Consider the following 11953-nt stretch of genomic DNA (forward strand, 5'->3'; position numbering starts at 1 on the left):
AGGGAACTCGGTCAATCTTATGGACACCGACGTTCCTACTCCCGGAGTGTCTGGTCCCTCTTTCCTCCTCGTTCCATTCCCCTTCCCCGTCATCCCGGATGGACGTCTCCATAGCAGACGATTCCTGTAGCCCGACGAGGTTCGAGGGTCTGCTAGACCCGGAAAAAATCGACCTCCCGCGCCCCAAGCAGAGCATGTGGCATCGCCTAGGCCTACGCAAATGGCTGGGCCGCGATGATCGAGATCCTCCCCAGCCCCCGCCCCTCGGGACCGCCGTCCCCACCCACCCTCCGAAACCCCACGGCAACCTCGGCCGCCGACTGTCTCGGAAAGTGGGAGTCGGTCTGCCACGAGCCACCACCTTCAAGCGACAGGGCTCCGAACGGCGAGAGAATCTGGCCCCCTTGGAACCCTCGCCCCGCCGCGCCGTCTCCGCGGACCGTCGCACCCATCGGACGCTCAGCGCCCAGCGGACGCGGTCTCCACAAGCCTCGGTGGATCCCAGATTGTCCGCTCCCGAAGTGCAGTGGTGCGGCGAGCTGCACGAAACCACGGTTGAGGAAACCACGGAGACGAATGAGGACAGCGACCTCCGTTCTGAATGGAACCCCTACCCCGACGTGACGGATCTACCCGAGGACCCCCCGGACGACATCATCGAGATGGAGCTGGAGAAACGCTGGATCCTGAACCTGAGTATGCACTTTCGGGATCGCTCCGAACGCGAGAAATTCTTCGTCACCTACGCCGAAACCTCAACCCGCTGGCGCCGCGTCACCATATCCTGCGACTACCGCAACGCCACGCCCGACTCCCTCGAGCAGGATTTGAAGGAGCTGCGCTACCAGCGTGACAAATGCGGCCGGATCTACGAGTCGATCCGCGAGTCCCTCGCCGAGATCCAGTTCTACGACACCGTGACCAACCTGAAGTTGGAGACGCGCGATGGCCGCCTCCATGTCCACGTCACCGAGGACGTCAACGAGATTATCCCGTACCCCCCCGTGTCTTGCATCGGACACCTCCCGACCGCCCGAATGGTCCGCGAGCGCGAACTGCATTTTGACGCCCATCTATCGGGTTTTGTCTACAATGTGCAGATGGACGGCAAATCCTACATCAAGAAAGAGATTCCCGGGCCCGACACGGTGGACGAATTCCTTTACGAGATCAACGCGCTCCACGCCTTGCAGGGGGTTCCGAGTGTGGTGCAGGTGGAGGCGATCGTGGTCGACGATCGGCAAGAAGTGGTGAAGGGTCTGCTAATCGGGTACGCCGAGAAGGGGGCGTTGGTCGACATCCTGTACGAGGACCGGGGAACGATCGCGTGGGAACGCCGCGAGCGATGGGCCCGGCAGATTGTCCAGGGACTCTGCGAAATCCACGAGGCGGGGTATGTGCAGGGAGACTTCACCCTCTCGAACATTGTGGTGGACGCCAACGACGACGCCAAGATCATTGATATCAACCGACGGGGCTGTCCTGTGGGCTGGGAACCCCCCGAAATCGCCGTGAAAATCGAGAGCAACCAGCGCATTTCGATGTACATCGGGGTCAAGACCGATCTGTTTCAGCTCGGGATGACGCTGTGGGCACTTGCGATGGAAGAGGATGAGCCCGAACGACAACCGCGACCTCTGATGCTGGATGGGGACCTGCCCATCCCGGATTATTACCGCCGCATCGTGGCAATCTGCCTCAGCCCGACGCCCCGCCATCGGCTGTCGGCCAAGGACCTTCTCGCCTTCTTCCCCCGCGAACTGATGGCGGGGGATCTGCCCTTATTTCCGATCCCCGCCCCGCACCCACGTCCCGGTGTTGGTCTGCATAGCGGCGTTTTACCATTGTATAACCCTCGTACCCTTGGGAATCCGGTAGGATTCTTAGGCCCACGGCCCGGACCAGTAGACGGTTCCACATCAGTACCTCTGGATCGCGAGTATTCGCTCCGCCCAGCATCTTTCGCCCGTGGGCGAGGCCGAATGGTCTCACTCCCGGATGAGGAGTCACCGTCGCGCCCACCAGCGGACATTGAGAGGGTCAGGGATGACCGCAACGACAGCAGTTCCTACGAGCTGGACCCTTTCCCCTCAGGGTGGCAACAATACTGGGGAGAGAGCAGTCAACCGGTGCCCATGGCGGGTACAGATATCATCAACGTCGACCGGGACAGCCAAGGACCTTCGGACGTGGTTCGGCGAGACAATGTGGAGGTTGATAGCATCGACCTGGACACTGATATGGTCTCCCATCGCAAGCCCTCCGCAGATAGATCTGATTCGTTAGGCTATCCGGCCAATTCCTCCGGAGACCTCGTGGGAGTGGGTAGCCATCCTTGTCTGCGACGAGATTCTGCCTTTGAATTCCTGCCGGATTCTGCCCAGTCCGACGGATCAGCGGCCTCAACGGCGGCGACGCAGTCCAGCGCTCCGTATCCCGCCCCGGTGACAGACTTGGGGCATACATTAGACGACTGGTCGGCCCCTTCGCGTTCCGTGACGTCGTTATTACATTCCATCCTCCCCATCAACCCTGCTCTCCCTCTGTCAGAGCAAAAGTTCGTCGAAACCGGCGTAGACAAGTTTTCACCCTTAACCATCCGCTCCGCACTGGGCTACTCCCGACAAATCCTCCAAGACACGCCCTTTCTAAACGACTCGCACCTTCCCATCAACCCAGCCTTGTCCCTCAAGGAATCGAGATTCCTTGAGCCCGGCCCAGAAAGATTCCCACCTTCAACCATCCGCTCAGCACTATGCTACCCGCGTCAAATACTGCAAGACACGCCATTCCTCAACGACTCCCACCTCCCCATCAACCCATCCTTCGCCGACAAGGTGCTGACACCCTTATGACACCGGTGGGGTCATTCTCTCACGACAGACGAAAGAAAGCGCCCAGCATGCGATGCCCATTGCGTTTGCCCATGATTTTGTTTTGGCGAGTCCTGCCAATGCGCGATACCCTTTGAGAGCTTTTCGATTCGGTTCTTTGAACGCTGTACTGATATGATACCTATCTGCCGAAGTGCTTGCATTCGTGACTCAGCGAGAGGATGGCGAATTGGAGTTGATTGTGGATGTTTTCTTTTTTTTTTCTCATTTGAAAATTTGATATTTCCTCGTTTTCCTTTGTTATGGGTTGAATTTAAGAGAGAAAACCACATTAACAAAGAAAAAGAAAAAGGAAAGTGTGCATCACACCCTCTATCATCGGCAACTCGCCGATGAGAGATCAGATCACACACTACCCGATGTGATCGGACAGGCTTACGACAATTACGACATACGAACTGGATGGATGGATTTTTGGATTTTTTAGCTTATGATTTCGTTGGATAGCCTCATGCTCGTGTACATTGATCAATGTCGATATTACCTTCTTCTTCGTTTTGGGCTGTATTTATTGATTTATATTCATTACATATCTTTATGGACTGTAAGTGAGTTTCTTGACCTAGCACACAGGAAGTAGACGTATACACCTATCTATCTATGTACGTATGACTGTCCCCTCTCACAGCACCTCCCCACATCAACATATAGACATCCAGCCCTAACCTACTATACTAATGCCCTCCCCAGAAACTCCCTAAAACTCCGCTCCCAAACCCCTCCATCCCCCAACCCCCTCCCAATAAGCACAATCTTACACTCCGTCGGCCCCCCTTCTCCTTCCTCCGCGTCCCTCGCAGCAGCAGCCCTACCATCCCGGATCTCGAATACCTCCCGCACAGCCTGGATGATCTTCGTCGTTCCGTCCGTTAGGACCAGGATGCCTTTTAAGCGGTGGATCTCGAAGTCTAGTTCTTTGTATTCATTGGTGGTGGTGAGGCTATTGCCGGTTGGTGAAGATGGGAGCTTCGAGTCCCACAGGACAGAGCGGAGCCAGGCGTCGACGAGGGGGATTTGGGCGGGGGTGATTGGGGGGTGTGTTAGGGAGAGGGTTGAGATTGCCTGTTTGTTGTTATTATTATACATACACGCATACATATATTTATATATGTTTGAAGGGAAGAGAAGGGGGAGGGGGGTTTGGTACAGGATCAATATGACTATGTCCCTTGTTTGCAAAATCCAGATCGGTCACGTTGTCGTAAGCGTGCAGATCCAACACGACGCCCTCAATCTGCGGCGTCTTGCCGTGGTCGGTGACGTGGATTTTGGCGGCGCTGTTGATAGCGCTTACGCGGGCGCGCACGCGCTCTAGCTCTGCATCAGAGACGAGATCCGCTTTGTTGAGGACAACGACGTCCGCGTGGGAGATTTGCATGTGCGCCATGGAGAGAACGGGGCCGGAGTGGCTGTGGCCGTGCTCGGATTCAGGCTCGTGCTGCGAGACGGTTTCTTCGGGGGATGGCTCGTCAAGCAGGCGAAGGATGTTCTTTGCGTCGACGAGCGTGACGATCCCGTCGAGGTAGATCGAGCTGCCTAGGTTGTCGTCGACCCAGAAGACGGGGGCTAGGTTGCCTGGATCGGCGAGGCCGGTTGTTTCTAGCAGGATGTAGTCGAAGGTGCCGCGGCGGTCCATGAGGGATTCGATGGCCATGACACCGGAGTCTCTGGTTTGGTTAGTCTTGTGTCTTTTGGTTTGTATTTTGCTTTATGGGAGGGGATGGGTTTACTTGACTGAGCAGCAGATGCAGCCGTTGCCGACTTCCATCCATTCGGTGACTTCTTGGCCGTCTTTGTTGACGGTTAGGGGCTTTTCGATGTCGGTTGCTGGGTTGGTTAGTTGGGTTTTGTGCCTGCCACGATGGAGAGGAACTTGCAGTCTCCGAACTCTACCATGTCCATGTTAGTGAGTGTCAACGTTGTTCACATATACAGCGGCGGCAGACCAACCGTTCATAATCACAGCAATCTTCTTGCCATGCTTCTCCGTGAGAATATAGTTCAGCAGCGTGGTCTTGCCCGCACCCAGGTATCCTACCATCCGCACACATGCGTAAGCAATACGAACAATATAGGTCTATATATACTTGTAGAATCAAGCTCTACAGGATGACCATACCCGTTACCAGCGTGATCGGGACGCGGTCCTGTACCGGCGTGTCCTGGATCGTCGTGGACACGAATGGTTTCTCCGAGTCCGGGAGCAGCGACACATCGATCAGGTCGGGGGGTGCCTCTTCGTCGTCCATGTTCATTTAGTTCCTTTGGCAGGTGGGAGCTTGATCAAGACGATCGAGATCGGCGGATGAATGTATGATTGGATGCATGGAGATGACGTTACAGAGCGGAGATATATGCCTCAGGCTGTAGGGTTTAGGGCATCGATAGTCATGGCATTCCTGATGCCTTGGTGCCTGAACATGTTATGCCTGGATTTAATGCCTCAAGGATGTTAGTGCCTAAGTGCCTGAAATGCCTTATGCATGTCTGGTGCCTGGCTGATCTAACCCGAACAGGCTAGCGCGGCAGGACTCGAGCTCCGCCGTGATGGAGAAAGGAATGAGGATGCATCATCATCCATTCCTTAGTTTGCTGATTCGGCTTCTCCTTTTGCCTTATCTCTCTCTTTCCCTCTCCTTGCAAGACACCCTCGTCTCCCCCAATTGGACCCTCGTTTTCTTACCCCCCGTCCCTCGTTCTCTCATCTCCCTTGTTTGCTCAGCATGACCGCTGCGGGAGTCTCTCATCCCAGTTCGCCGCGCCTCCCCAGCCCTCCGCCCTTCACCGAGGTTCAGATTGGCCCCAAGTCGCCGTTGATCGGCGACACGCTTGGGAAAGATGCAGAGGAATTACTAGGTGTATCGCCGGCTGATGAACGGCGGATTCGACCGGGGACAAAGGCCGTGGACATGGCGGCCGGTCCTCCGCTGATTCCCCTTTCGCAGGTTTGTCCATACTTCCAAATCATCCGTCCCGTCACATCCACTGACCAACAATGTTGCTATCCAGCTGGACTCCCCCTTTCAACTGCAAGAACACCTCAAAGCGCTTTACAACCATTACACCCGGCCCGAAGGTTCCGACACGGTAGTCCCGATCACGCGGCAGGTCGCCGCGAAGCTGGCGGAGCCGCCCGAGGGCGTCGACCGGTCGCTCTGGCTCTACGAGCTGTGTCGATTCCTAACAATGAAGGTGAACAACTTGGTCACCGCGTTCTTCGCCGAAGACCCGCCCTGTTCGTCGCAGACGTGCCCGGAGATGCGCGCGTCGGAATGGCAGTACCTGTGCGCCGTGCACGACCCTCCCAAATCCTGCTGCGCCATCGACTACTGCTGCCACACACTCGACTGGGCGACCAACATTCTTACCTCGACTCGGCTGTTTCCTAGCCGGCTGGCGCTGGGCGGGCCTGAAGCCGGTAGTGGGCCCCAGGCCATGCGCCACCTGACCAACATCTTCCGACGCCTGTATCGCATCTTTGCGCACGCGTGGTTCCAGCATCGCGAAGTGTTCTGGCAGGTCGAGGGCCACGACGGGCTGTACATCTTCTTCAAGACCGTCTGCGACATGTATGCGCTCATACCCGAGGACAATTACACCGTGCCCCCGGAGGCTGAGGGCATCGACCCGGCCAAGCCCCACCCGGCGCAGGAGCAGCCGGATGCGCGTCGCATCACGATCCTGCGCAAGGAGCCCGAGGGGTCGTTCTCGGGGTCGCTTGAGAATATAGAGAACTCGTCGATCAGCACGGGGGCTACCACGCGTCGACACAAGAACAGCCCGTCCATCAACTCCCGCGTCACCACCATCAGCGAGAGCGCCGAAGACGAAGACGTGCCACAGCGACCATCTGCTCCGCAGGAGCCAGCTCCTCAGAGCAGCGAATCCCCCGCCCCCGCCGCAGCTGTTGAGGAGACCTCAGAACCGGCGGAATCCACGGCGTCGGAGCCCGAGGGTGCCCAGATCACTGTGGCGGAGGTCCTCGTGGAGGAAGCGGTTCCAGAGGGTGAGAAGCCGGCCGACACCGAGTCGCCGCAGGAAACACAGGCGGAACCAACGCAGCCGGCTGCAGAACACACGGAGGACGCTCCAAAGACGAAGCCAGAACAGCCGGAGGGTACCGCAGAGACGAATCTGCCGTCTGAAGCTCCAGTGACGGAGTCAGAGCCGCCGTCCGAACCGAAGCAGACCGACTTGAAGCCGACCGACTCAAAGCTGACCGACTCGGACGCCACACCGGAGACCGAGTTTGCGCCTGAATCTGCGCCTGAATCTGCGCCTGAATCTGCGCCTGAATCTGAGTCTGCGCCCAAATCTGCGCCCGAATCTACGCCTGAAACCGAAGCTAAGCCTGAAGTTACGCTTGAAAATACCTCCGAGGGTACTCCTGAAGCTACACCAGAAGTCACTCCTGAAGTGACGCCTGAAGTTTCACCAGAGGTTTCGCCCGAAGTTAAGAATGAAGTCACGCCTGAAAATTCGCCCAAAGGTTCGCCTAAAATCAAACCTGTATCCGAACCCGAGACCAAATCTACCTCCGAGCCCCAGCCGGAGCCCGAACCGGCAAAGGAGGCATAAGTCTGCTTGAAGAACCGACAAGATGATACTAGTATCATTCTGTGGACGACGATCCATACAGCTACGAAATTTAATACCTGCATTGCACTGATGAGTTGAATGTTTGTTATGTGATGTTTAATTTGAGGTTGCATGTAATATATGATTGCTTGTTTGAGGAGGATGGAGATTGAGGATTGAGGTGATCAATGAGATACCCTAAGAGACTGGAGTGTATACAACCTGACCTACTGAGTATGTATTGATTGATGTAACTCCCGTAGAGTCTTACAATTTATCAATGTTTCCTGACCGCCTGCGCTTCCGCCTTTATCTGCATGGCATGTTCTGTCATATACAATGAGCCATTAAGTTTAGACATTTACTCCGACTACTATAAAGAATAGAGCGATAAACAAATCATTTAAAAGAAAAGAACAAAAAAAAAAAAACAAGAGAAAAAAGAAATACATGTCCACCGACAACATGATTCCTGCTCCCAAAGGCGCCCCCATCCACTTTGGGCCGTTTGTGGTGACATCACAGGTGAGCCCTCCTCTCCTCTCCTCTCCTCTCCCTATACTCGACCTAGAGAAACGCAGAACACTACAAGAAAAAGAAAGAAACAAAAACAACAGTAAACAATGAAAACTGACTAAAGTCGTTCTCTCTGAATGAATAGGTCTTCTACCAAACAGCCCTAACCATCGCCCTCGTAAACCTCAAACCCATCCTCCCCGGCCACGTCCTCGTCTCCCCGCGCCGCGTCGTCCCCCGCATCCACGACCTCACCCCCGCCGAAACCTCCGACCTGTTCCAGACCGTGCGGCGCGTCGGCCGCATGATCGAGCGGGTGTACGATGCGTCGAGCCTGAACGTTGCGGTGCAGGATGGGGCGGATGCGGGGCAGAGCGTGCCGCATGTGCATGCGCATGTTATTCCCCGGAGACGGCTGGATTTGCCGACTACGGATGCGGTGTATGAGCTTTTGGATGGGGATGAGGGCGATTTGAGGAGGGCGTTTGGGGTGTTGAGGGATGATGGGACGGAGGAGAGGAGGAGGTCCAGGTTTCCGGCTGTTGATGATGGGGAGAGGACGCCTAGGGAAATGGAGGAGATGGAGGATGAGGCCGCGAGGTTGGCGAGGGAGATGGAGGGGGAGCCTGTTGATTAGATTTCTTTATTGTGGTGGGGGTGGGGTGGGATGTTTATAGAGAGATTACGGTAGACGATGCTTGCTTATTGTTTTATTGATGAATCTATACCTGTTGCTGTACTCCTTTGATCTGTCATCTCCAGTCATAGTCCAGACCCATACACAAAACGAAACCCGAAATGCAGCCGTAACACATCAACGCCGTATCGCTAGACCCGGATCACCCGATTATGAGTGAGTAACTCCATTCGTCTCCGTGCTCGCCCGCTGCTTCTTCCAGAACGCCTCCCGCTCCTGCATCACGGCCGCCGCCCACTCCTTGGTCTCGGGGAGGGTGATGCGGGCCGCGACGTGGCAGAACTCCGTGAGATCGATGGCGTGGGCATGCTCGTACTCGACCATCTGCAGCAGCAGCTCCATCTTGTCGACGTCGTGGACGAACTGGGCCTCGAGCGTCTCGTTGTCCTCGTACTCCTGGAAGACCTTCAGGATCTCCGGGCCCGTGAGCATCCCACCGGGCACGCCGCCCAGCAACGTGTTGGAGATGTAGTTCATGGTGTCCGCTTCGCGGCGGGCTTTCTCGGGCTTGTCGACTCCGTCGGCGGGCGTGATGTCGCCGACCAGGGACTCCGCCATGTCGTGGACCAGGGCCATCTTCATGCAGTGGGGCAGGTTGAGGCGTGCCGCCAGGCTGGGCGGGGCGAGCATCGTCATCATGGACATGCGGTACATGTGGTCGGAGACGGATTCACCCGAGTTGATGCCGAAGCGGCGCCATCCTTCGCGCTTGGTGGTCTTGAGGAGTCCGAGGAGGTGGAAGAAGGGGATCGGGGAGGTGGAGTTTTCTTCGAGCGGTTGGGGGAGGGTGGAGAGGGCTGCATGATTAGTATGGTTTTTCGTTTGCGTATTTACGAGGAGTATGGAATACTCACCGGAATCGACGGTCCAAGACGGATTATCGGTTGTAGAGTTGGAGCTCATGGTGGAGGAGTATACAGGGAGAGGGGAAGTATACACGTGGGGGGAGATCGACCGTGGTGAAGACTGGGGAGGGTGTCAACCAGAGGGTATGGAGAGTAAGATAACCAAGTATTGAATGCAGGCTTGAAATGCAGATGTGAGAATGCTGCGAACGAGAGACGAAGAGATTGAAAGACTGGCAAGACAACCCCGAGAAAGACAGAGAAGTCAAAGACCAAAAAGTGAAGATTGAAAGAAATCCGTGTTTATCTCCGCGTTTGCACTGTTTGCATCTCCCCGATTGTGATGGGCCTAAGGCCAACCACCATCGTCACTTCTTTGTTTACCGCCACTTTCTCTGGAGTTACGGAGGCATCTCTGCTTGATCGTGGATTTCTACGTCTATCCTCTCGCGTTGAAATCGCATCCATGCAATCCGCCAGAACCCCCCGCCCCAAACCCCCCAACTGGCCCCCTCAGTCATCCCTGGCCGTCTTCGTTCGCAACCTGCAGCTCCTCCAACTGGATTGCCATGATGACTGGCCTGGTATAACCGTGCGCTCCCTGGCGCCCTCGTCGCAGAACCAACGCCAGCGCATTAAGGCCATCGAGTGGGCCCTGTATCATCTGGTCGCCATCTGGGACCCCGAGACCGCGCGTGATGTACGGTGGACGCCATGCCCCTCCATGCCATGCCGGACCACTGACTGACGGCGTCGCCAGAAACTCCGACCGTTCTTTCCGCCTCTTGAACCGTTGCAGTCCGTGAACCTGCGTGCCGCTCTGTTCCGTGTGTTGTCCGACCTGAAGAAGAATGGCGACCTGGGCCGGGAATCCATCCTCCGAAAATCCATGCTGGATGATTGTAAGGGGGACAAGTTCGACGAGCTGCTGGCGCTGTTCTCGACCGCGGTCTTGCGGAAGACCTTAGCGGGCGCAGGAGATGACAATGTCGCCTTGCGTCTATCCATGGCGGAGGGCGTGACCCGTGACGAGTACGAAAGGCTGTTACCCCTCATTCTGGCGCATCGCGTCTCCTTGCGGTCTGCGGGGGAACGCCGAGCTCGGATCCGGAGCACCCATGACCAGTTCGCTCACCTACTGGATCGCAAGAAGGATCAGTTGACTGCACGGACCAAGACAAATGTGGTGCCGGCCCCCGACCGAAGCGGAGAGACAGATTCCCTGGCGCGCGAGGTGAGGGCCAATTGGCTGGGTAGCGCCGAATGGGCCGACACCCTGGTCGACGGCGGTGCTCAGGGCAGTAGCGATGCGTTTCTGGAGCTCCCGTTCGATGCGGCCTGGTCGAAGGCCAGGGCCTCCACAGTCGAGGATCTCACCACCAGCTCGACTCCGGACCTCCTCGTCGACCTCGAGTCGCGGGTCTTGCACCAGCGCGCCCGCCTGCACCGCTGGCGCCAGTATGGTCACTCCATCCACCGACAGGGGCGTGTGCAGTCGAACGGCACCTCCAACCAGCCCTTGGTCTTCCGCGATCACCAGACGCTCACCGTCGCGAGTATCTCCAAGGCCGTTCGCCAACCCTTGCAGCGAGTGTCGCCCACGGCAGAGGACCGGTCCCTACTGTTTTCCATGACCGAAGCTCTCGCCCGCATCAACGGCACGACCCATGCCAGGAGGCGACGCACTCCACCTGGCGGGACGAGGGATCCGAGTTCTCACAAATCACCACCATCGCCCGAGCCGGATCTCCTAGGCGAAGCAGAGCCCCAGCCCGCGCCCGAGGCGACGCCTTCCCCACCTCCGGGCCTGGCTGTCTACGACCAGCCGGGCAACCCCAGTGGGACGATTTCCGAGACAGACCACCAGGGTTCCGCACAATGCAGCCCAGTCGACGACGAACCACCCGTCATCCACGTCTCCCAGGACGGAGAGCCACCCGAGCCCCAGCCTCGGCCGCGAGCCGGCCATACCTCTCTCGTAGAGCGCACGCGCAGATCCATGTCCCTCTTCACGCCCTCGCCGCCTGCACCCGAGCGCCGTGAATCCCACCGATCGCACCGCCCGCGCGCCTCATTCCCAGTGAACCAATTCGACACGCCACGGAAACAATCCCCGGACTATAGCCGCGCATCGACACCGCACGACGAGCTCTTCGAGGGCCACCCCGAATACGCGAGTGTGTTTAAGTCGAGGCCGCGCGTTGCACACAGTCCCGTGGCTTCGCCGGCGGTGCATTTCAACCCAATTGATGATTATCTGGATCTCGGACCGGCCACTGAGAGTCCTGTAGAGGCGGAGACGGAGTGGGCTGCTGTGGGATCGCCTTCAAAGGGTCGGGGGAGATGACTGCAAGTCTCAGAAGCTACTCAGTAGAGGAACCGTGTTAATTAAGCTCAATCGAGTTATAAGATATACCGGGTAT

At 57.1% G+C, this 11953-nt stretch overlaps 6 protein-coding genes across 6 annotated transcripts; 4 read left to right on the top strand and 2 right to left on the bottom strand.

Annotated features, from left to right (window-relative positions):
* Nucleotides 1–3432, top strand: BDW47DRAFT_112626 (uncharacterized protein). Its single transcript, XM_024814204.1, has one exon. It carries the CDS (start codon nucleotides 99–101, stop codon nucleotides 2853–2855), a length of 2757 nt encoding a protein of 918 aa, XP_024668175.1. The 5' UTR covers nucleotides 1–98; the 3' UTR covers nucleotides 2856–3432.
* A 131-nt stretch (nucleotides 3433–3563) lies between these two features.
* Nucleotides 3564–5149, bottom strand: BDW47DRAFT_120554 (CobW domain protein; the record flags this gene model as incomplete). Its single annotated transcript, XM_024815505.1, has 5 exons — nucleotides 3564–3956; nucleotides 4042–4561; nucleotides 4625–4721; nucleotides 4845–4928; nucleotides 5014–5149. The coding sequence occupies 5 exons, from the start codon at nucleotides 5147–5149 to the stop codon at nucleotides 3564–3566; spliced, it is 1230 nt and encodes a 409-aa protein (XP_024668176.1).
* A 468-nt stretch (nucleotides 5150–5617) lies between these two features.
* BDW47DRAFT_120555 (Mob1 family protein) lies at nucleotides 5618–7472 on the top strand (the record flags this gene model as incomplete). The annotated part of the gene is made up of 2 exons (XM_024815506.1): nucleotides 5618–5839; nucleotides 5904–7472. 2 exons carry the CDS (start codon nucleotides 5618–5620, stop codon nucleotides 7470–7472), a joined length of 1791 nt encoding a protein of 596 aa, XP_024668177.1.
* A 425-nt stretch (nucleotides 7473–7897) lies between these two features.
* BDW47DRAFT_134468 (HIT family protein) lies at nucleotides 7898–8625 on the top strand (the record flags this gene model as incomplete). Its single annotated transcript, XM_024818094.1, has 2 exons — nucleotides 7898–7997; nucleotides 8134–8625. The coding sequence occupies exons 1-2, from the start codon at nucleotides 7923–7925 to the stop codon at nucleotides 8623–8625; spliced, it is 567 nt and encodes a 188-aa protein (XP_024668178.1). The 5' UTR covers nucleotides 7898–7922.
* Nucleotides 8626–8730: 105 nt separating this feature from the next.
* Nucleotides 8731–9761, bottom strand: BDW47DRAFT_112631 (HD domain-containing protein). Its single transcript, XM_024814205.1, has 2 exons — nucleotides 9540–9761; nucleotides 8731–9482 (listed from the first exon to the last, which is right to left on the bottom strand). The coding sequence occupies exons 1-2, from the start codon at nucleotides 9586–9588 to the stop codon at nucleotides 8836–8838; spliced, it is 696 nt and encodes a 231-aa protein (XP_024668179.1). The 5' UTR covers nucleotides 9589–9761; the 3' UTR covers nucleotides 8731–8835.
* Nucleotides 9762–9981: 220 nt separating this feature from the next.
* BDW47DRAFT_112633 (uncharacterized protein) lies at nucleotides 9982–11924 on the top strand. Its single transcript, XM_024814206.1, has 2 exons — nucleotides 9982–10230; nucleotides 10291–11924. Exons 1-2 carry the CDS (start codon nucleotides 9997–9999, stop codon nucleotides 11875–11877), a joined length of 1821 nt encoding a protein of 606 aa, XP_024668180.1. The 5' UTR covers nucleotides 9982–9996; the 3' UTR covers nucleotides 11878–11924.
* The last annotated feature ends 29 nt before the right edge of the window (nucleotides 11925–11953 follow it).

The sequence above is a fragment of the Aspergillus candidus genome (genome assembly GCF_002847045.1).
Source record: "Aspergillus candidus strain CBS 102.13 unplaced genomic scaffold BDW47scaffold_68, whole genome shotgun sequence".
NCBI classification, from domain to species: domain Eukaryota; kingdom Fungi; phylum Ascomycota; class Eurotiomycetes; order Eurotiales; family Aspergillaceae; genus Aspergillus; species Aspergillus candidus.